The 25,323-nt window shown below is 38.1% G+C and overlaps 1 protein-coding gene across 1 annotated transcript in view; it reads left to right on the top strand.

The window, feature by feature from the left end:
• The window catches only part of Lrrc9 (leucine rich repeat containing 9), a 93,676-nt gene that overhangs the window by 32,206 nt on the left and 36,147 nt on the right, over positions 1-25,323 (top strand). The window contains exons 11-19 of the mRNA XM_008839494.2: positions 2,506-2,676; positions 3,020-3,143; positions 9,141-9,273; positions 11,797-11,919; positions 12,865-12,980; positions 14,378-14,590; positions 18,809-18,928; positions 23,039-23,230; positions 24,820-24,945. Of these exons, the coding sequence (XP_008837716.2) occupies positions 2,506-2,676; positions 3,020-3,143; positions 9,141-9,273; positions 11,797-11,919; positions 12,865-12,980; positions 14,378-14,590; positions 18,809-18,928; positions 23,039-23,230; positions 24,820-24,945 (1,318 nt within the window). The remainder of the gene's footprint in view (positions 1-2,505; positions 2,677-3,019; positions 3,144-9,140; positions 9,274-11,796; positions 11,920-12,864; positions 12,981-14,377; positions 14,591-18,808; positions 18,929-23,038; positions 23,231-24,819; positions 24,946-25,323) is intronic.

Here is a 25,323-nt window from a genome sequence, read left to right as displayed (position 1 = left end):
TCTCTCTCTCTCTCTCTCTCTCTCTCTCTCTCTCTCTCTCTCTCAACTCCAGCTCTGCCTTCTTGTCTTGTAGACATTTCTATCTGGATGCCTGATTGGTGAGGCAAACTCAACAAATGTGAAACTGAATCCATTGTGAAAGAATAGGATATATAAAGAAGTTAGACAGAAGACCTACATCCAAACTGTCTGTGTGATTGAAACACCATTTACCTCCTTGAGCCTCATAGATAAAATAAGAAAATAATCTTCCAATAGAATTAGACAAAATATTGTGAAAATACTTAGTTTTCTACTTTATGGTTTTGTTATGTTTTGGTCTGGTTATATTTTCTTGGTTATCCAGACTCAACAAACTACTACTTCATGAAGCTTTCTGTATCCATTCTTGGTTCTTACATTTCTGGTGGGCCAGACTAGCTAGATACAGCCTAGTTATCACTTTTGTCAAGTTTTAAAAATCCTGGAGTTCTTCTAAGATGTATGCTGAGTAACAGAAACATTATATAAAATGCCTGTAGAACCAGTTTCTGTTGGATTTCAGGAAGTGTAACACTGAGCGTTTTGGTGGTGGCTGACATACTGTTTAGAGGAGACTTGAAAAATTTAGGCACATAAACGGATCCCTTTGTAGGAAGGGCAGTAGGTTTTTCATCCCAGATGTTAATGTGGCTGTCCATTGGGATTCTTGACCTGTTAGCAGACACTGCTGGGCTGGAACTCTATTCACGCTTGTCTGCTCTACCAGATTCTTGGATCTTCTGGATTAGCTAGGCTTGGGAAGGTCATTTTCCAACTAAGAGTGGCTGACTAGCTCCTGGCCACCGTGATTAAGCCTTTGCTGGTGAGAGCAGGTGCACTAAGCTAGGAGTTCAGATATTGGGCGCTCAAACCACTGTCAGGAAGCTTACCTCTGTCGTGCATATTCAGGGGCTGGTTGATTATAGAGGTGATGACCTAGCCATGTCTTTAAAGGCAAATGTATCAGTATGGTGTTATTTGCTTCCTTGTCAAAATGATCAGTTTTTCCATCTCATCTTAATCTCAGTTCTGTGCAGTTTTAAGACAAGCTTGTAATTTTATGAGAATGGCCAGCTGAGGGCAGTGGAGAGCCAACCAGCAGTTGAATAAGTCCTTGTTCAGAGATTTTTCAAAAATCTGGCAAGTTTTTCTTCTCCCCGTCTCAGATCAGATTTCTTTAAAAGATCTTCCCTAAGAAGAAGTAGGCCCCCTCTGCATTCTTTACCCTATGCCCCAATTTCTTCAAAGCCTTTAACAGTTTAGATTTTTTTTTGTATTGTGTCTCCAACTCCTTTGGCATAGAGGCTTTAGGAGATCAAAGACACTGACTCTTTCACTTCTCTATACTTCTCCTAACTAAAGTGGAAGTTCTTGCATAACCCAAGAGGTAAATGATGATTCAAAGGGGACTGGCGCCAGTGTTGATGATGACCCAGGATCCACCTCAGCATGTATTTTAGAAGTGGTAACAGACGTGCTAAAGAATGGGATGTTGGCAAGGAAGAGTGGAGATTCACACTTCGTTCCTTCAGTTTGCCCCTCTGGGGCTAGGTGCTGAACAAGTTAACTTTGAAAGGCCTTTTATGTTCACAAGTGGAATATTAAGAAGATAGTTGGCTATTTAAATCTGAGTGTTATAGTCTACTTTGGGTAGAGATGAAGGCTAGAAATGAGTATATACATGTACATATGTCTATGTCCATATGTCTACACTAGGTGAAATCACCTAAGGAAAGTGTTTGTGGGAACAAGGTCACACAATGGTTCCTGGGGAAAGACATTTCCAAGTCTTTCGGAATCTGGGAATATAGCTCAGTGACAAAGTGCTTCCCTGCATGGGTTCAATCCTCAGCACCATACAAAAAAAATTGAAAATAATGGGACTGGAGAGATGGCTCAGCAGTTAAGAACTCTGGCTGTTTTTCAGAAGACCTGGGTTCAAATCCCAGCACCCACGTGACAGTTAACAACTGTCTATAACTCCAGTTCCAGGAAATCTGATACCCTCATCTGACCTCCACAGGCATTGCACAACATGGGTGCACTTACACATATATAGACAATACATGCATATACTTAAAAAATTGAAAAATAAAAGGAAGAATTCTTTCAGAGAAGAACCAACAAAGAAAATGCTGAAGGCACAGCCTTTAAGAAGGTGGCTAGGAAAATGCGGCCAGACCAAAGCAAATAAAACAGTTTCAGGAAGGAAAGAATATTCAATCAACATAAGTTTCAGGTAGAAGAAATATATAATAATAAAACATTTTTACCATGTTTCAAAATTTACCATCTCTATTATTGTGTTGATTAAATACGCCAGTTGGAACCAAAGTAGAGCTACTATCTGATGGTCTATCTTTAGCTAAGAAAAAAAAAAGCACAATATAGAAGCAACTTTTATCATATGCGACTATGAATGCCTCACCGTTTGGAGAGCAATCTGTTGCTTTTTTTATATGTGTACTGTGTATTCTCTTCTAGGTTTAATTCCTGCTATGAATTAATTCTATCTCGTTTCTGTACTTGGGACTTCAGAACATATGGCATCACGGGAATAAAAGTAAAACATGTCATTAAAGTTAACAATCGCATTTTGAGACTGAAATTTGAAGACAAATTTCAAAAGTTTTTGGATCATGAAAATACACATGAAGCCCTCTTCTGACCTCCACGGCATTGCACGACATGGGTGCACTCACATACATGCAATACACTCATACACATAAAATAAAAATAATAAAATATTTTTAAAAAACAGTATTCCTGTTTTAAAAGTTAAGCATATGAAAGATATGCCCTGCTGTTAAATTTATCCTGGTAAACTATCTCCTGTGGCTCAGATGACCTTGTAATTTGTCCACATTGGGCTTCCTTTTGGAGTGGGTTTGGAGCAGCGGAGTGTCCATTGTAAACTGGAAACACCCACTGCAGGTTTTCTGATCAATGGCTAAGCGTTCGTGAAATCCATTCCAACCCCTTTTCTGTTTCATTTATTCTTAAGCACCTATCGAAAGATGCTGGAATACCTTTTTTATGTTTTTGATCCTGAAGTTGCAGTGAAGAAAAAGCAGCTGCTGCAAATACTTGAAAAAGGATTCAAAGAAAGTGAACCAAGCAAGGTAGCCTGCGAACCTGGACTAACACTTTCTTCCCAGAGTGCAGCTCTGCCCCTGGTCCAGTGCGGCTCCCCATCCATCCCTTCAGCCACACAACAGACTTCTGCCCGGTTTCACCAGCTGTGTCACCGCATGGCAGAAGGAACAGAGTCTTAGGCATAAAAAAGTCCATTAATGGTTTTATTTGCCTAATTTGACTTAGTCCTTTTAGGCACCTTAACCTTTGTAGGTGCCTTTATGATCTCCTTCTTTAATTGGTTTTAAAACTATTATGAACCTTCAATTTGCTGTAAACTCCACATCTTGAAAAATCCATTCCCTCGCGTTCTCTGTGCTCTCTAGCCGCCAGCCTGGCTTCTCCTTCCTTTTACTGCCCTATTCCTTGCCCTTCTACTTTCCTGTCCTCACCTTACTGCTGACACTGTTTTGTCACTGGTCACTCCTGAGCCCTGAGATAGCCAGACAACTTTTCCAATCTTCTACCCTCTTGAAGAGGGAACTATGACCCATTCTTACAGAGCACTGCCTCCTAATCCTCTTCATCATGGAGCACATAGAATGATAACCCTGCTGAGTTTGAATCCTGGCTTTACTCTCACCAGGTATATCACTTCCCCTGTCTGCACCCATTTCTCTTTGTGAGAAAGAATCTCATGTAGCCCAGGGTGGCTTTGAATTTGCTTTAAGCAAGAGTGACTTTGAACGCCTGATTATCCTGCCTCTACCTCCCAAGTGCTAGAGTTACTGTCATATACCACCATGCCCAATTTACATGGTGCTGGGGACCAAACCTGAGGCTTTGTTGTGCTAGGCAAACACTTTATCACCTGAGCTACATCTCCAGCTTCTGTGACTAAATCTTTATACACTATAAAATGAAAATAATAGTGTTACATATTTTACAAAGTTGTTGGTAGGATTTAGTTAAATAAAATGCTAAAATGTTCTTTAGTGTTTATAGACCAGTGTTCATGCATCACTATTAAACAGTTGAAGAGTAAAAACAACCCAAATATGCATCAGCAGAGGATTTGGATAGACAAAAAGTGGCATACACCTAAAATGGATGAACATTTAACTATAAAGAAAGATGAAATTGCACCACAGGCTACAGCACAGAGGAACCTCAAAAACACCATGCTAAATTAAATAAGGCAAGGGGAAATATCATGTAAGTACTTAGAATAGGCAAAGTAAGACATTGAAAGATGAACAGAGGTTACCAGGGCCTGGGGAGATAAGGGGTGGGGACTTAATCTTGTTAAGTGCAGAGTCAGTTCTAGTTAATTAAATAGTCCTGGAGATGGATAGTGATGAGGCTGCATAATAATGTAAATAAACCTAATGCCACTGAAGTCTATGCTTCAGAAATAGTTAAAATGGTCAATTTTATTTCAGTTTTCTGGTGTGTGTCACAAAAATAATGACCAAGCAAGTATTTGGGGTTGGGGAGTTGGTTTAGCCAGTAAAGCTCTTGCTGCACAACTGTGAGTTTCTGAATTCAGCTCTCGAGCACCCACGAGAAAACCAGGTGTGGCAGTGAAGGCCTGTGATACTAGCACTAGGGAGACAGGAGAGTCCCCTGGGCTTGCTGGCCTCCAGTCTAAATGATTGACAAACTCCAGGTTCAGTAAAAGAGATTCTGCCTCAAAAAATAAGGTTGAGAGCCATAGAGGAGACCGCCCCCCAATGTCAGCCTCTGGCCTCCACAGGCACAAATACGGGCACACACACACACACACACACACACACACACACACACACACACTGGATGTCTGGGTGGTCTGGAGAATGAATTGCAGGAGCAGATGGTGAGGCATTGTCTTAGGGAGCTACTGTGGCAGATCAGGCCACAATAGAAGTGGCTCTGGCAGGAGGGTGAGAGTACCTTCATGGTACTTTCTGGAGAGGAAATAAGGAGGAAAGAAATTCAAGGTTTTAGAAGGCAGAGTGAATGCTCATATTTAATTCATATTTAATGCTCATATTTAATTGAACCATCATGGTCACAGAAGGTGGGGTAAAAATGGAGCTAATATTTCCCATGTGTTTGCTGCCCACAGACACTGTCCTGGTGATTTATCTTCTGCCTCTGCTAAAAGAGATGATTGTCTCCTTTAATTCTTCCAGTTGCCCTTTCTGCTGCTTGGCTCACTGAGGTAACCACCACCCTCATGTGACCACTGAGCATTAGAAATAAGACTAGTCCACATCAAGTGTATGGGAAGCTTAACAAAAACACCAGCTTGTCCAGTATAGAAAAACGACTATAATTTCTTACATTGATTATATATTGAAATGATAATATTTTAGATGTTTATAAGACAAACTGTGATATTAAAGTTTCCCCCAAATTCTCGAGTCAATGCTTGCTTAGTACATACACAGCTTTAGGATGCTTTGCTGCTTTTGTCTGGACCATCTGACACTGTTTGTTCCTCTCTCTAGTTCCCCTTTCAAACTCCTCTGGCATCCATGGTAGTATACTGTAGCTACCCTTCTATTTTTATTGTCTTATTGCCATCTCTTTTCCCCAAACACCATCAGTTACTCTCAACATGAAGATTCTAGATATGGAAGAGCCATTACAGTGCAGGGTGGAGATCAGATGATTAGATGAGTGAGTTTCTATGCAATGATGGAACCCTGTGGACGAAAATAAATATTTAGATTATAGATCAAGAAATAGACTTCTGAGGTGGGCGTGGTGGCCTACGCCTTTAATCCCAGTACGTGGGAGGCAGAGGCAGGCAGAGAGTTCAGGCCAGCCTGGTTTACATAGTGAGTTCCAGGTCAGCTGGGTCTACAAGGAGACCCTGTCTCAAAAAGACCAAAAAAGGAGACGGAAGGAGAAAGGAAGGAAGGGAGAGGGGGAGGGAGGGAGGGAGGGAGGGGAAGGAAGGAAGGAAGGCAGGAAGGAAGAAAGAAAGAGAAAGAAAGAAAGAAAGAAAGAAAGAAAGAAAGAAAGAAAGAAAGAAAGAAAGGAGAAAGAAGAAAGAAAGTGACTGATTTAGTAGAGAGCTATGTAATTAGTTTACACAAGAAATCTGTCTTGGGTTGGTTGTATCTTTGTATGGCAGAAGGCTGACTGGAGCAGAGAAGAAACTGGCTTCAGTCTAACACCTTATAGCCAGACACAGTGAATGACCACCCATAACTCCAGTTCCAGGAGGTCTAACACCCTCCTTGACTTCCAGGGGCATTGCACAACACAGGTGCACTCACATACATACATACAGGCAAAACACTCAAGGACATAAAAATTAATAATAGTAAGTAAAATGTTTTTGAAAATAGCCAGGCCTATTACCTCAGCTACTCAAAAGGTTAAGACAGGATTGCAAGTTCAAGACCTGCCTGGGTTGCAGAGTAAGTTCAAGGCCACCCTGGGAAACTTACTGAGACCTTGCTTTGAAATAAGAAGAGTGGGAAGGACACATAGTTCAGTGGTAGAGCACTTGCCTAGCATGCAAGAGGCCTTAGGTTCAATCCTAAGTAAAGGAAAGTGAGCACAGACTATAAAGACCTTTTAACTTAAAATATAAACCTGTAGACATTTGTCAATTTTCTACATAGAACCAAAATTTGACTCTAAAACTGGCTCCCTAAGTTTTCTTTCTTGTGTTGGCCACAGCCATATTTCCTGCTGGTTTTGGTTCCTTAAATTTGAGCACAGTCTTAGATTCTTAGAAAGCATCTGCAGGCCAAGATCCATCTTGTTTGAATGGTTCCTTCTTGCCCCCATTAGATGTAGTATTTGCTTGACCTAGACATTTTGGCAGAAGCTCTGAACAACTAATATCCACTGAATTCCACCCAATTTTCCTCTTAATTTCCAAAGAAACAAATTTCCTTTCTATTTCTTTGTTTTATGTAATATGCATAATTTCAGAAAGAAGTACAACTAATTAGCATAATTGAGAACAAGATTGATTTTTAAAAATAATTTGTTGAGAATTTCATACAGGCATATAAGGTATTTTGATCAAATCCATGCCCACTCCCTCCCCTCCAACTCCTCCTATATCTCCATATCACTTTTTTCCGATAACTTCATATACTCTTTCTTCTTCTTCGATTAAATCAGTGCCCACTCCCTCCCCTCCAACTCCTCCCATACCTCCCATCACTTTTTTTCTGATTACTTCATGTACTCTTTCTTCTTTTTTTTAAAATGGGGCTTTTTGAACTTCTATCCTATCCAGTTATGTTACATGCTTACTAAGAATCAATCTTTTTACTTTTTTTTTCTTTTGAGTAGCAAAAAGATTGATTCTTAGTAAGCATGCAACATGATTGGATAGGACAGGGGTTCATTGTTTTTAAAAGTAACATCTTATTGGGCTGGAGAGATGATTAAGTTCAGTGATTAAGAGCCCTGGTTGCTCCTGCAGAGGACCCAGCTTTTATTCCCAGCACCCACATAATGGCTAACAACTGTCCATAACTCCAGTTCCAAAGGATTTGCTGCCCTCTACTGACCTCTGAGGGCCTCAGAAGCCCTTTTCTGACCCCTGCAGCATTGCATGACACGGGTGCACTCACATACATGCAGGCAATACACTCATACACATAAAATAAAAATAAAATTTTTTAAAATGTACCTTGATCTGAGTTACAGCGAGAATGGAAAACACTGACTAATCCATCAAATTATTAAGAATTAGTTTGGCTAAATAGTAATCAATTGAGAATTGTTAGTATAGCAGATTGATGATGTTTAAATGTAATCATTTGTGAGCCTTTCTCTACCAGTTTGTAAGGGCAAGGATATTTATAGGTTAGGTTCTTAGTGCAAATTTAGCAAATAAGTGGATGGTGGTCATATCCCCTATGTCTGTGCCTTCATATATTTTTCTCCTCTTAAAAATAATTTGCATTTAAATTTCTGTTTCGGTTACTTCCCATCTTAAAGCCTTAGCCACCATGATCCCATTACCTCTTCAAACTGTCATTTAATCATTTCAGCTGAGAAGCGTATCTTCTTAAACATCGTGTGATGTCTTATGTTTTTAGATTTGAGGTACAGCTCCTATCTTCTCTCTGTTACTTGAGGGCCAGTGTCACAGTGTAGTTTCCCAGTGCCATGACCACAGACTCTAACTAAATAGTGATGTCCACTGAAGTGTGGAAAGGCCATTTACTGGTGTGGACTTTGTGGCCAGAGGAACCACACTTTAAGTATTCATTTTATAAAGAACTTCTTTGGGCAACTGGATTCAATTAGAAAAAAATAACAGGTGGAATTTTAGAAGACATAATGCTAAATAATTTGGTATTAATAGAAACGTAGTGGTACCTGTAAAACTCGAGACTGTGACAAGGACAAAGGGATCTGAGTTCTAGTCATGATGTTGCTAATTTCTACTTCCATTCTTGGATAGATCATGAAAGCTCTCTTAGCTCTAGTTTTCTTATTCAAAATAGAGTTTTTGTTTGCTTTTTCAGCACTGTTTGAAATATCTATATTACTGATACAACTTCAAGAAATGACATTAGTCCCAATGAAAACTGAGATTTCCATGCATTAGCACAATTAGAAATGTTTTGTTTCTGGAAATAATTTAGACTGTAAGACAAGCATCTAATGTAAATGAGACCCTTTGCTGATAGAATTCCTCACTCCCACAGAGCTTTCTCTTTGGAGCTAACAAGCTTGCTAGTGGAGTGCTGTGGGGAGCTGTTGCCGCCACTCCACACACAGTTGTCAGTCTTGACTTTGGCTGTTTTTCTTAGGAACAAATTTTGTTATCATATTTTTCTAAACCTACTTGCATATGACTTTTAAATATTTAAACAACTTTGCAGAATAAGGATGCATCTGGGGGTATCTTCTTCTTTTTGGTGAGTGTCGCCTGTAGATTTCTTTGGAAGACACATAAACATAACATAATAAACCACCTGCACTGAAATAGAAGTTCCGTCGATTTTGTAATATATATATATATATATATATATATGCAAACTCAGATTCTGTTTTTAATTCTTTTTTCCTTACAGCTGCCTCTCAAGGAAGAAGCCATCGCTCTGGTGAACAGCCTCAGCATGTGTGAGTGTCCCAGAATCGAGTTTCTTCAGCAGAAATATAAGGAGGACAAGAGGAGCTTACCGGAGCACGATCTCCTCAGACACGGTACACACACAGTGTTCCTGAAATCCAGAGGCCTTTGGTTCATTGAATGCTTTCATGTCATCTTTAATACTTGGCTTTATCAATCCCAGAGACTCTTCAAATCATTTGATGTCATATTTACCAGTACATGACTTCCTATTAATTTTGCTGCACCATCAGCTAATACTTAATGAATGATTGTTGTGTATAGCCCTAAAGAAGAAGAGGCCCCTTTGTTATGTAGCTATTTCATTCAATTTATATACACTTTTAAGAGTCAGCTTGTGTTTGTGATGTTCTGTCCTAAAAGTAAACTCAGTAGGTACTTACATGTAATTTTTTAAACATGCGAAATTCACAGGAAAGAGAAAAGGGAATTGGATTGCATATAAAAAGAATCAGATAAGGCACTGAAAGGTTGGAATGACTTGTTCTGAATCATAATGTAAGATGGTAAGAAAACCCGACAGCAAAAGATACAGTGAAGCAAACGGATTATAAATGTCCTATAGGAGACAAGCTGTAGGCATTTAAATTTATTCACAGGTACTAATTAGTGTCCTCGAAGCTGAAATGTATACAAAGGTAAGTATACAAACCAACTCATAAGACGCCTCTGGAAGAGCTTACTTACAGATTGGGAGAAAAGGCCCCCTCACCATGCCTCTCTTGTCTCGCCTCTTCCTCTATTCATCCTTAGATTCTATTGGTTGTTAACTAAATGCTTATTGTGCATTAGACACTGTGAAGTTTGTGTCATCCAAACAGTTTCTCCTAGATAGTGTCTACAAATACCAATAATCACATAAAAGTATAAACTTTCAGTTATTTATTAGCCATAAATGCGACTGGGGAGATGGCTCAGCAGTTAAGGGCACTGGCTGTTCTTGCAGAAGACCTGGGTTTGAATCCCAGCACCCACATGGCAGCTAACAACCATCCATAACTCCAGTTCCAGATGGAAGGCTCCATCTAATGCCTTCTGTCCTCTCTGGACACTGCATAACATGGGTGCACTTACATATTTGCAAGCATAACACTCATGTACATAAAATAAAAATAAATAATAGCTGTAAACATTAAGTGTTAATACACACCAGCAAAAGTGTACAATAAAGAAAATAGGTAATCAGGTCAGGGATTAGGGACACCTGCTCTTTGATCTCAACCATCAAACCTGCTGAACAATGGATAGGCAGAAATTTGGTTTGTGCTCAGCCAGGAACACCTGCTGTGGTGAAAGGTGGAAATTAGTGGCAGAGTGCTTGCCTAACATGTGAAGCCTTGGGTTTGAACCCTAGCCTAGCAAGCTACACATACATACTTACTTAAGTCTGTGAGAACAGTGTTCCAGGATCCATACTGTACCTCTTCTAGGATGGCTTATAGTGAGCCATGCATGAACTATGGGTGTGCTGCGTGCAGTCCTTTCATATCATCATAATTAGATAATCAAGCTGATTATTAAATCAAGAACTGTTGATAAAACTCCCTGCTACTTTTTAAGTAATTCTTTTCCATTCTCATGGTAAGGAAAACGTCATTATGTCCTACTGTCTACTTAATCACTCTAGAATATGTTTTCCAAAATAATTAGGTTCTCCCAATTTACATTTTACATCTTGTACATAGTAAAAACAGGAATCATTTAGCAGTTTACATGAAATTGTTAGAAATTAATTTTCGTCTTTATTAACTCATAGGAAGCTCCTAAGATCTTAAGAAGCTACAGGAAAAGAAATGCTCTTCCACTTAGTATGTATGCATGTAGCGCCTGGTTCTAAGGTAGAAGGGGCTGGCAAGATGGCTCAGCAGGTAAAGGTGCTTGCTGCCAAGAACTGCTGGAATGGTTGAAAGAGGGAACTAATTCTCACAAGTTGTCCTCTGACCTCCACACACTGGCCATAGCATGCACGCTCTTGCACACGTGTGTGCATACACCTGCACACACACACACACACACACATCAAAAATAAATGTAAAAAAATGTTTTAAAAACTTAAGGTGAAGCACTTAGGAGGAAGACACTCAACGTTGACCTCTGGGCTGCACCGGCACATGTGCACCCTTCTCTCTCTCTCTCTCTCTCTCTCTCTCTCTCTCTCTCTCTCTCTCTCATTACTAAATTATTGTGTTCATTTCTATGCTTTATTTATTTATGTTTTATTTTTCTGCTCTGTAACCCAGGCTGGCGTGTAACTCACTATGTTGCTAAAGTTGGCCCCAAAATTGCAACAAGCCTCCTGCTTCTGCCTCCCAAGTGTTGAGTTATAGGAGTGAGCCACCATGCTTATCCCTTAATGCTTTGTTTACTATAGTCACGAGGTTCTTTTTTATGACTAGTTCATTTATTTAATGAGCATTTGCTAGCTCCCACTTTGAATCAAGTCATGTACTATGGAGTATGCAGTGGCAAGCACAGTGGCCAATGCCAGGGTCTCAGCCTTTACAGAACATAAGTCAAGTCTGGGGCTAATGAAAGTTATACTGTAAAATTATTCAAGTGATACACTGCTAAAAATATTTCTATTTTTTCATATTTAGGCATCCTCCTCATTGCAAAGGTTTTTCTTGGCCAGAGTGTTCAGGCTTGTGAACAAGAACCCATCAATAGAGCCAACTATCCTACAGTTGATTCCGTATTCGTTCCTCAGAGACATTTTTTAAGTATGTCTTCCACAAAAAAAATGTGCTTTTTTATGCCTCTGAATACAAAACATCTATATTTGATGTAATAGTTTATTTTTCTGTCCCCCATATCAGTATTTATGTGTTTGTAATTTATTTCAACAATTTTAATTATTATTTGTGGGGTATGTATATGTATATACTCACCCACATAGTAGACCCTCAGTATCTGTGGGGAATTTTATAGTTTTAGAGTGCACACACACACACACACACACACACACACACACAAAACCCTGTATATACAAAACTTCATACATGGTCAAGTCCTTTATATCAAATGGCATAATATCTGCATGTAATTTACAGTCTTCCTGGGTGCTTTTAAAACAATCTCCATATTGCTTACACCTAATACAATGTAAATGTGACATGCAAATTATGGCTGTACTTATTGTTCAAGGAATAATGACACATAAAGTGTACAGACACTTTTCTAGAAATATTTTTATCTTAAGTTGGTTGAATCTATGGTGCAGAACCCATGGGGACAGAGGGTTTCATGTATGAGTATGTGTTTGTGTGTGTGTGTGTGTGTGTGTGTGTGTGTGCATATAAACATATGTATAGTACTTTTTCAAGGGATTAAAAAACAACCTTTAATAAATGCTCTGGAGTACCACATATATCAAAACCCCATGACCATTTACTTAATAGTAAAGTGAAAATGTAAAAAGGCAAAAGATAAGGATAAAGTTGAATACTGGTATGCAGTAGTAGGATAGGCTATAGTACAAGGCTGTGGCAATAGAAAACTAAAAGGATAGTAATATTGGGAATTAATGTTGGGGTAGTGGGGAGACTTTTATAAAAACCTCAACATGATTTCTGGAAATTATCGATAAGAACTTATTCATCTATATTAGAGTACAAATTTATGTTATATTGTATTTTGAGTGTATGTCTTGCTTGTTTTTACTCTAGATTCTATCATAGGACAAAGAACTTGCGATTGCAGCTACCGGCAGTACAAATGGTTTGTCTTTGACCATGAGCTTGTTTTGCCAGAATACGTCGTTGAATTTGAGTATATTACAGTGGTATGAACTGCTGTATATTTTTTAAAAAAACAGAATTTCTTTAATTGGAAGTAGAATAATTTGAAACCTAGTAATGTTTGTCAAATTTATATATATATATATATATATATACACACACACATATACACATACATACACTTTGTGTGTGTGCGCTGTGTGTGTGTCGTGTGTGTGTGCTGCACAGTGACTAGTCTGTGAAGGACTTAATTTTCAAAGCATGTCATTATGACGTTTGAATGTCTTTATTATAGGAATAGTACACAGCTGTAGTCTCACTGAAAAGAACTCAAACTGTATAGATGAGCACAGAATAAACATGAAACGCTACCTTTACTTTAACCCCTGCCACATCCTTTCACCGAGGCATCCATCCACTTATCAGTTTGATGGATTTTGTTTTCAATCCTTTTTTAAAAACATATATCACTGTGTGTGTGTGTGTGTGTGTGTTTCATCTAATAGAATCAAGTTCTAAGCCTTCTGTGATACTTTCTTGCATCTAACAGTATGTTGTGGACATAGTTTTGTTTCATTGCCTATAGATGTATAATTTGGTTTTTGGTGGCTGTATATTATCCAGTAATACTTTGATTTGAAAACACTATTTCAAATGATATTTCCATGAACAGTATTATAGAGGCATTCTTGTACAAATATGGATTTTCCTATATAAGACAGAGCTGTAAAAAATAAAAGTCAAAGGATGCATGCATTTTAAACTTTGATAGCTATTACCAAGTTCTCTCCACAAAGATTTGGCCTTTTACATATTTCCAGTAAAGTACAACAGTTCTTGCCTCTTTGCATCCTTGCCAACACAATATATTGTCGATTTGTTCCCACTCTCATAGGCAAAAAGCTGGGTATTTTATTCCTTCATATGACTAAAGTTATTTATAATATTGTAAATTACCTGCTATGTTCTTTGATGATTTCTATAAGACTGTCTTTTTCATACCGATTCTTGTTCAATGATGTATTTACCTGATAATTACCTCGAGTATCTTCTTACTTTTATTTCTTTACTCTGAACATCAAGTTTCTTTGGATCTGATCTTCAAAGTGTTATCACCTACATCTGTTTTCCCTAGAAGTCACATTTCTGCTCCTAACCGCCATGTCAACTCTCTGCTTTGTGTCATCATTCCTCATCCTTTCTTTGTGCTCTATGTTAATAAACTATTTTACAATTATCCTTTGCCAACTTTAAGAAATCTTTGTGGGTAAAAATGGACACACTCGGGCTAATCTCACAATTGTCATAAACTCTATAGGTTTTCTAAAGTGACTTTGATTATCCTAGACATTACTGTATAACTAGAAAAAAGCCAGTTCCTTTCTAGACAGCCTATTCGATTGACAAATACAGCAACTGACATTTTAAATGAATTTTTTAGGCTAAAGGTCACTCCTTATTTTCAACATTCAACAGTCTTATTCTAGAAGAAAGCAAAAAATATTCTGAAGGATTAATATTGTCTCAAGATTTGAAATTTGATGATGAAGTTATGAGAATGGAGCCCAGGACTAAGCCCAGACCCAAACTTATTAGTTTGGATGATAAAACAATACTTTCCCTTGCCAAGACTAACATTTACAGCCATATTGTGGTGAGTATTGTGAGGAATAAGATTGGAGAAGGGAAACTTGAAATTGAAGTTTAAATCTAATATGTGGTGCTAGATCCTAAGCCACTACCTGATGTAGCCAGGTGTGCTGCAATGTGACTGAAAAGCATCCAGCTCCGGCCCCCCATCTCTGTGTAGATCAGTGCTCTCCAGCAGTAATGAAATGAAAGCCACATGTATAATTTTTAAAAAATACTTTATTTTATGTATATGAGTGTATTGCCTACATGTATGTAACTGAACCCGGGTCATGCAGTGCCCACAGAGGTCAGAAGAGGGCATCAGACCCCCTAGAACTGGTGTTATACACGGTTGTTAACAGTGGATGCTGGGAATCAAACCCGGGTCCTCTGCAAGAGCAGCCACTGCTCTTAATCACCGAACTCCCTCCACAAGTGTAATTTTAAATTTTCTGATGTCTGTGTGAAAGTTTTATTAGGGTAAACGCATTGTAATAATATGTTTCTTAATCAAAATATGTAAAACAGTTCAGTATGCAATCAATATGAAAACTCATTAAGGAGACTTTAATGCTGATTCTTAATTTCAGAGTGCATTTTAGATCCATAACTTGTCTTCATTCAGTCTAGCCATGTGTCAACTGATCAGTAGCAACTTGAGGTGGCTTTCCAGTTAGCAAGTGACTTTATTCTGATTAATGAATAAGCTCCCTTTATATATGATTAAGGTGGAAGCAAATGGGTTTCAAATCAGTTTCTAGTATAGAATATGGGAGCTTTATATTTACAAAATTATCAGCAGAATTTGAATTAGTTATTAAAGTGCCTTTGCACTGAGGCAACTCTACTTGATACAGTAAACTTACCTACACTTCTGACTTTCAGACCTATCAGTTTCAGATATGGTACTACCATCACGTCCAAACTGCCATTGTCTCTGAACTAAACTTCTATCAGAGCTTCTAACCAGGCCTGCTGTACTCTATCATAGCAATTCTGAAACTCTAAGAGGCATCATTCATACTGTAGTCTGATAATGTGCCTTTAAGATGCTAATCAATATATAACTAAATAGAATTCAGGACAGTGAGATGGTTCAGTCAGTGAAATCACTTCTGCTAGGACTGATGGCCTCAGTTTGACCCCCAGGTCCCATATGATGGAAAGAGAGAGCTGACTCCCACAAGTTGTCCTCTGACCTCCACAGGCATGCATTGTAGCATATACACAGACACAGAGACACATACACACACACAAATAATAATAATAATAATAATAATTGATAATAAATAAAATAAACATAGTACTATATTTTTAAAGAATCAATAGGAAAGGGGTTCCTAAAAGTATACAACAAAAACCCTGTCTTGCCCCCAATTCCTCCTCCATTGAAACTACAAATCTCAAAATGCAAATGTGATCATGTTACTTGAGTCTCACCTCCCTATTCCTACTTAAAATCCTCAAGATTTTATTTATGTGCATATATGTATGTGTATGTGCTTGTGTGAATATATGCCGTGTGTGTGTGTATGCCTGTGGAGGTAGATGCCCTCGAGCTGGAATTACAGGTGATTGTAAGCCACTTGATATGGGTACTGGGAACTGAGTTCTGGGTCCTCTGGAAGAGCAGCAAGTGCTCTTAAGCACCAAGCCATCGGTCCAGCCCCCTTTTCCAGACACCTTTTTCATCGTCTTCCCTTTGGTTCTCTGGGCCCAGCTGCTTTTGTATGTCTTAAATGCATCACAGGCCTCCTGCTTTTCTAGCTTTCCTCGTGGACCCATTTCTCCTGACTTGCTTCTTCTAATTAACCCCCTATTTCTTTTCGATCTTGATTTAAGCATTAAAGTCTTCCCTTATGTCTGATTCTAGGTCATATTCCTTTGTCATATGCTCCATGCCTTCCCTAGACTCTAAATCCTGCAGAAGTGGAGACTTTGGCTATTCCTAGTCATCTTTGCTCCCAGAGCCAGGAGAACAATATAAGATTGAACAGGGTGCATTGAACACGAGGTCACACCAGAGGAACACCTTTTAAATCATACAGTAGTATGTTTCACAACAGTTTTCTAATAACTGCTGACAAAATTCTTGCTCTAACAAAATTGGTATGCTGCAGCAATTTTTTAAAAATATTTTATTTATTATTTTTATTTTATGTGTATGTGTGTATTACCTGCATGTAGGTAAGTACACCCATGTCGTGCAATGCCCGTGGAGGACAGAAGAGGCTGTTGGATACCCTGGAACTGGATCTACAGATAGTTGTTAGCTGATGCAGCAATTTTTAAAAAGCTAGACAGAAGTATCTTGAGGAAAGGATGGGAGTATGGCTTTTTCTTTATTACCCATAAGAACTCTGGATTACCATCAGCTCCCTCCAGGAGATATATATATATAGAGAGAGAGAGATACATATGTCTATCTATCTATCTATCTATCTATCTATCTATCTATCTATCTATCTATCTCCATCTCAAAGATGGTAGGTTGTTTGCAGAAGTAATAAATCTACAAACCTTGAGAAACCAAGTTATTTTCACATGGCATTATCTTGCTCTATGTGCAGTGAATGCTGAAACACAGGTACAAATGTAGAAATAGTTTTCATCTTGGAGCTTGGTTACAATATTCCACAGCCACATTTCTAGATTCATTTCTCCAGAAGAAAATTCTCAAATGACTGTATGCAAAATAGTTTTGGAAATAAGGGAACTCAGTAGTTTTAAGTCTGTTATTTCTGAAATTATTAATTTCAGAAAACATCTTTTTCAAAGTTTTATGAGATTTTTGTGTTGGGGGAACCATCTCACATCCATCCACTGGATAGTGAAGTCTAGAGGCAGTTGACAGAGGGGACTCAGTTTTGTCTCAGCCTGTTTCATTACTGGGGGAAGAAAACTTCATAGTGTGATGACAGCATTGTCCTCTGTATCAGAAATATGCAGAATAGTAATTACAAAAGCAAACTTCTCAGTTAAAGTACTGAGAATTTTTTTTTGGTACTACAATGTCAACATGAGTGATAAATTTTTATAATAAAGTTTTAGTAATGGAATATTTTTCAAAGACGAATGTACTCTTTACTGGAGTGACCCTCTACAGCATGTGTTCCTATCACTTTCAAGGGATTGAATAAAAATTAGGAAAACAGAGCCTGGAGAGATGGCTCAGTATTAAAAGTGCTTGCTGCTCCTACAGAGGATCAGAGTTGGGGGTCCAAGAACCCACATCATATTGAGAGGCTCACAACTGCCTGGAACTCCAGCTTTGAGAGATCTGACACCCTTTTCTGATCTCCGTGGATGCCTGCACTCACATGTGCACAACACCCCCTACACACACATATACACATAATAAGCAATAAATCTTAAGTGATTAGGAAAATACCAACAGAAAATAAGAATAAGAGTTCATAACACCTTGGCCTGTTTGTGACACCCATAACACATGTAGGTTGGCTTAAATTTGCCTGTGCTGCATAAAAACCAGTAAAATGTCTAGGGCTTCCAGCAAGACTCCTAGATGTCACAGTAAGAATGTCTAGACAGTCTTCCCATTCCTTCTTTGTGCCATTCCTGCAAGAGAAACTCAGTGTGCATTCCTCTTATTTCCCTTGTGATCTACTAGATTTAAGTTTTAGGATGTCATCAGAAAACTAAATAAAATGTATAGAAGTAAAAGAGAAATAAACCCCTATAGCACATGACATTGAACAGGGACTGTCTTGAGTGAATGTCTAACGAAAGCTTGGTCTTAAATTCTCTCTCATCTTCTCCTTTGACATTCTGTCCCTCTATTTCAAGTCCCTCAGACTGTCTTCCTTAGTTCAGTGCATCTGCATGGCTTCCTGTATTCAAGGTACAGCCCTGTCAGCTCTTTTCTATCTGGTTTCTGAAAGTTTGAGGGCCTCCGTTGTTCTCTGGCTAACCAAAGAAATAGTTCCTCCCTAATATCTTAACCAGTATATTTACTCACTAAAAAGAATTTTATGCTAATTAATAAATAGACCAAGTGGGAAATAATGTCAGTCAGCCACCAGGTCCAGTAATGCTATTAATATAAACTGTTTGGAACGTTTAGCATTGCATTCTCTGAATGTTACTTAAAATAACTATGTTCTCATTTTATATTATTGTTGCTTATTTAACTCTTCTAAACACATTAGATATTCACATTTGATTATGATGCAGGATGAAATGTTTTTTATTTTCTAATTTATATTTCATTTGACTTCAGAATCTGAATCTACATGGGAACAGCTTGAGCAAACTGAGAGATCTTTCCAAGTTAACAGGACTTCGAAAGCTGAACATTAGCTTCAATGAATTTACTTGTTTAGATGATGTCTACGACCTGGTAAGAACCCCTTTTGAAATTAAAAAAAAAATCAAATTGTCAAAACGCAGAGTAGAATGGGACTACTAGAGCCTGGGGGACCCAAGTGCTCGTCAAAGGACACAAACTTTCAGTTATGAAAGTTCTGGGGAATCTAATGTACAGTATGTGTGGTGATAGTGTTCCTTAGATGCTGGTAATCACTACCATTTGATATGCATAGAGCAAATCAGCATGTTGTACACTTTGAATACAGTCAAACTGAGTTTGTCAACTTAAAAAAACTGGTGCAGCGAAGAAAGATAAAATCAAAGAACAAATGATAAATTGGAACAAATACTTTCCCAAAGAACCTTCTTCTGAAAGGGCAATATTTACCTTTATGAAAATATTTAAGTAAAGTAAAAAAGGGGATAAATTGTTTTTGTAATGATAATATATGCTGCATGCAAATTACACAGCCCAAATAGGGCATTAAGCATCCATACATTGTGCTCCCTTCTCTAACACAGGTCTTGGATTTAGATTTCATTTGCAGACCCACAGCATGCCTAAGGTCATACCTTGCATTTGGCTACTTTCAAATTAAATGTAATTTCCCAGACTTGTTTCTAAGATGTTCTTTGTGATGTGTTCTTCCTGTTTCCTGCTCCCATTTCTGTACCCTTTCTTTTCTTCTTGTGAGTCTCTGGATCTTTATTTTCTAGCTTGCCACTTCACCACTAACGTTAAGTCTCCCCATTTGCCCATTATGGATTATTTTCTTTCTGCCTTCTCCTTTCCGCCTGAATATAACAGTTCTTATTTGACTTCTGTTTGCTTTCTTTTTATGTATGTATGTATCACCATATAGCAAAAGCAATCACATATATGGTTCTAGAACTTTAGCCCCAAACTCCCATTTCCATGAGTCTAGGTCAGTCACAGACCTTTGCAGAATCTGTTCTTCTAACCTCTTTTTCCTCTCTACATCCTTCCAACCCTGCAAAGCTTTGCACTGCTTCTCCTGGCAAGATCTGTTACTTTATTGACTGGCCTTTATTGTTAAACCGCCTTCCTGGTGTCTTTGTATAATCCTCAAGCTCTTAACTAGAACCCCTGACAGTCTGAGCTCCATTCAGAACTGAGGGAAGAGGGCCTTTAGTTAGAGGTCTCAGACTGTATGTAGACTGTATTTTTAATTTAATTTTTTTTCTAACAGCTTGTTAGCTACCCCAAAGACTGTCTCAGACATTATTGTATTTGCTTGGGCACAAACTCAAGGTTATAAACTTTAAGTCATGCAAGGCCCTTGGACAGTAAGTGAGCTTAGAGAGCTGCCCGGTATTTATTTCAAAAAGTGGTCTTGCTCTCTTTTTCTTTAATGTAAAAGTTACTTCACCATCACAGCTCCACAGCCACATTGCTGGATGACTAGCCTGTAGGCATTTTGGAGATAAGAGAGCTGGGTAAAGTCTATGCAAAGTGATGTATTTTAAGTTTTAGAACTAGCAAATGTGACTAGATAGCTCTTAAATATCAAATATCCAACATGTGCCTTTGAAAATGACTGCATGGGTGTTAAAGGTAGCAGAAAGGAGATACTCTACATAAGTATAAATGTGTATTTTAGGAATCATTTTATTGTAAAGTAAAATGAAGATACAGAAAAATAACACAAATGTATGACTTAGAAAGTTGTTGTAAGGACAGCATGCTCAGAAGCAGCATTCACATCCAGAGAGCTTTGCTGCCTAGGGCAAAAGCCCGGTTGATGCAACTGCCTTTCTCCCCTCATGAGAAATGACTGCACTGACCTTTGTAGAATCCTCTCCCTGCATATTTTTCCTCATTGTTCTGTCATCAAAGTTTACATTCCTGCTGTAATTTCTGCCATTTTTAAAAAATGTGCCTTTCATTTTTGGCAATCAGCTATTTTATTTCTAATAGTTTATTATTGATTTTGAGGCACCATATAAATGGTATAAAAATAGAAACCATAGGCAAACAACAAAACATGTTCTCACCACATAGGAATTTTATATAGAATGTCTAGGTCCCTTTATAGACTTCCCTCTGCTCTGATGTCCTTCCTCATTGTTTAAAGATGTCAGCACCACAATTAGCATCATCCTTACTCATGTCTGTTGTGATGTTACAACAACTAGAAGCTTAAAATTCCTAGTGCAAAGTTTAAGACAATTATAAAGATCAGTGTATTAAATACGATGTTATTATTAAGACATTTGGATAATATATAATGCTGTGTGAACATTTTAAAAGCCTGGCTGGAGAGCTGGCTCAGCCGTTAAGAGAATGTATTGCTCTTCCAGAGGACCTGAGTTCAATTCCCAGCACCCACATCAGGCAGCTAACAACCACCTGTAATTCCAGCTCCAGGGCATGATACCTCTGCCCTCTGTGGGCTACAGTATTAATGTGTACATACACATGCACAGACACACACAAAGACACACACACACAGACACACACACAGATATGCACACATAATTAAAAATTAAATTAAATTAAAAAAGAAAACATCAAAAGCATATAGAAAGATAAGAAAATATATATGCATTTAATAAAAACCAGTTCTCAATTCCTTCCAGCAACAGATACTTATGCTTTCCAGTTTTTTCTTTTCATGTATTAACTATTTTCCAAGCTTTCAATAAATAATGTTTTAGTTTTATTATTTTAAAAAATTATTCAAAGCTGTGTACTCTTTTGTTTAATATGATGCTAGGGATTGAGCTTAGGGCCTTGAAAATGCTAAGCAAGCACTCTACCACTAAGCCTTCTTTTGACTTTTTATTTTCAGACAGGTTCTTGCTGTGCTGTCCAGGCTGGCCCTGCATGTCCTCTGTAATACAGACAGGCCTTGAACTTGTGGTTCTCCTGCTGTGTTCTTGGATAGCTGGGATCCCAAGCCTATGCCACGAGGCTCAGTTTGTAAAACTGTACTCCCCTTTTTTAAAATTAATAAAATATATTTTATCAGTAATTATAAAAAAACTACAGCACACAGAAATTTTCAAACAATGGAAAACATAATTTTAAAAAATTCAGATCTCAATAAGAGATATTTAAAAAGGAAAATCATGGAATAAATTTAGTAAATTTAATTTCTATATCTAAAGACGAACTTTTAAAAAATATTTATTATTTTTATTTTATGTATATGAGTGTACTGCCTGCATGGTAGTAAGTATATTCATATCATGCAATGCCTACGGAGGTCAGAAGAGGGCGTCAGATCCCCTGGGACTGGAGTTACAGACAGATGTTAGCCATCGTGTGGGTGCTGGGAATCAAACCTGGGTCCTCTGCAAGAGCAGCCAGTGCTCTTAATTGCTGAGCCATCTCTCCAGACCCTAAAGATGAACATTTTATGAAGCTCTTGTTTCAACAGTATAAATCAGAGCCTAGGTATGAAGATGTGTGTCTTGCTTGATGGAGACAAATTATCCTACGTGTGTCTTTTGGAACAGAAAGCACTCCTGCTCTTCTGCATTCAAGGAGATCGAAGACCTACACTGCCACTGCCTCTGTATTCTTCAAGAACTGACTTTGTATGTGTGCTCAACAGTGCTTATGCAGCACTGTAAAAAGTTATGCTATAATTGTACAAGTCACTCACAGTTCCTCTTCTTCTAAGATTATCATTTGCCCTGGGATAGATCATGTGTGAGATTAAAGCCTGATTGAGAGAGAATTACTGAAATGAATGCCCTGTGGTCACTGGAAGGCTGAAGGCATTGTCACCCTTACCACAGCATGACTACCCTGTAGGTTCTCTGTGAGTATTAATAAGAAAATGTATTTAGGGGCTGGAGAGATGGCTCAGCAGTTAAGAGCACTGACTGTTCTTGCAGAAGACCTGGGTTCAAATCCCAGAACCCACATGGCAGCTAACAACTGCCCGTAATTCTAGTTTCAGGGGATCCGACAGCCTCTTCTGACCTCCGCGGGCATTGCATGACATGGGTGCACTTACCTATAGGCAGGCGATACACACATATACATAACATAAAAATAATAAATAAAAAAATTTTTTTAAAAAGAAAATGTATTTAAAGAACCAGAGAAAAGAACTTGGTAAGCACAAACCATAACTCTCCACATTGCTTCTGCCCGCATGTACTGCAGTGTAACCTTGAATATTTGGACGCCAGCCATAACCATGTGATAACCCTGGAGGGATTTAGAGGTCCGATGAAACTGAAACATTTAGACTTGAGCTGGAATCAGTTGAAAAAAACTGGCGATGAAATAAATATGCTATGCAAGCACACCACAAGTCTTCTCACTCTGAATATTCAGCATAATCCCTGGCAAAAGGTATGTAACAGACATCTTTGCAAGAAAGGAAATGGCTTTATTTCCAAGCCATTTTCTCGCTACTTTGCTATTTAGTAGAAGACAGAAGTAGGCAGGCCATGCCCATTTTTTTTACACTTCCCTTGAAACCCTTTACAAGTTGAATTTAGGGTAGTGATCAAATGAATTAAATTGACTACAAAAAGCCTGTAATGTCATGTCAGATTTTTTGCAACTAATGAAAGTTTGGAAGCATTATTGTTTTAAGAGTGACTGATGTCATTACCATTCACAAACCCCCAAAGTTCATTTATCTGTGTGCCACAACCCTGATGCAATGGCACATGGGAACCAAAAATAATATGTTGCAGAAGGAAGCATATCGTTAAGGAGGAATATCACTTGATTTATAATATGTCATATGCATTGCTTAATAAACATGTAATTGTACTTTGTAATTTGCAGTATTCTCTTTGGAGTATAGAAAACACATCACCTTCATAAACCTACATTATGAAGTCATACTCTGTTATAGGAAGAGAATTTTATTGAACATTATTTTTATCATCATAAAAATGGAATTTCAATATTCAATATTATATTTAAGGATATCTCCAAGTCTTTTAAATGAGCCCAAATTTATAAATCTAAGGATTTTCTTTTTCTGCTTCTAAAATGTACATAGAGCTAGGCTTTGCCCTTGAGAGGTAGAGGCAGGAGAATTGCCAACATGGGCTACATAGTAAGTTCTAGGCCAACTTGAGCTATGTAGAGACCACATCTCATAGGTAGATAGGTAGATAGATGATGATAGATAGATAAATAGATAGATAGATAGATAGATGTAGATAGAAGATAGATAGATAGATAGATAGATAGATAGATAGATAGATAGATAGATAGTGGATAAATGCAAACGTAAAGCTATGTTCATTGTTTTAAAAGGATTAATTAAGTGATTGGTTCCATTAAATGGGCCATATTACTAAATTTATAATCACTGAATTTCTTCTTTTAAGCTAGGTAAGACAGAACAATACTTTTTTTTTTTCTGGTCTTTTTGAGACGGTCTCCCTGTAGCCCCAGCTGTCCTGGAACTCACTATGTAGGCCAGGCTGGCCTTGAACTCACAGAGACCCACCTGCCTCTGCCTCCCAAGTGCTGGGTCTAAAGGCATGTGCCACCTTGCCCGGCTCAGAACAATACTTTTATTTTTCCAAAGCAGACTTCTTGAATGATCTTGTCTCCCCGTTGCCCAGGTGGATGTCTAGAGCATAGAGACCCCTGTTGAGTCCCACATAGAGCTGCTAGCTGAAGAGATAAATAGGACTTCTCACATTTGTTCTTCTAACCCTTTTCACCACAGTCAGTTTCAACAGCTCCTGGGATTTCTCCTCATCAGAACAATAGAATCATGCCTTGAAAACAAAACAGATTTCTTTTTATGCAATTTAACTCCAACTGCTAAAAGATTAAAGTAAGCCTTTATTTTTAGAAATAAGAAGAGATACATAATTTTGAATTATACAAAAATGAATGGAAAGATGCTTTCCTATGCCATAATATATGTAATATTTGATGAAAACTAACTTACTGGTATTTTTCCCAAGGGAGCCACATTGAGGTTGAGTGTCATTGGCAGATTGAAGAGTCTCACACACTTAGATGGACTTGCCATTTCTAAAGAAGAAACAACAGCAGCCATGAAATTTATTGCTGGAACAAAAATTACTCAGGTTGGCTTTTATTTGGGACATACCAAAAATATCTCTCAAGCTCATTTGCTTTCACTAAGATTTTACATTCTCTCCTAACATACTAATAAAAATTAGTCCATAGTGATCTTACCTCCTGACTATGTTTCTGCTCAAATGTATCCCCATTTAAATACCAACGGGCTATGTAGATTCTCTTGCTGTAGTCCCCAAACATGACTCCCCAAATGTCTCTAGAGCAATTTTTTCCCTAGTGACGTACAATTGCCAGAGTCCATTCTAGAGCCTATATGAAGATATGCAGCTTCCTGAGTATGAGGCAAGCTTAGGAGGTTTTGAGAGAGATTTTAGCAAGTTACCTATTTAGTACTGATATTGTATGTGACTGGCTGCAAGCAA

This window comes from Nannospalax galili, unplaced genomic scaffold (genome assembly GCF_000622305.1).
Source record: "Nannospalax galili isolate Female #2095 unplaced genomic scaffold, S.galili_v1.0 scaffold336, whole genome shotgun sequence".
NCBI lineage: Eukaryota > Metazoa > Chordata > Mammalia > Rodentia > Spalacidae > Nannospalax > Nannospalax galili.
The sequence above is the reverse complement of the archived record's forward strand: the minus strand, read 5'-3'. Positions and strand labels throughout refer to the sequence as shown.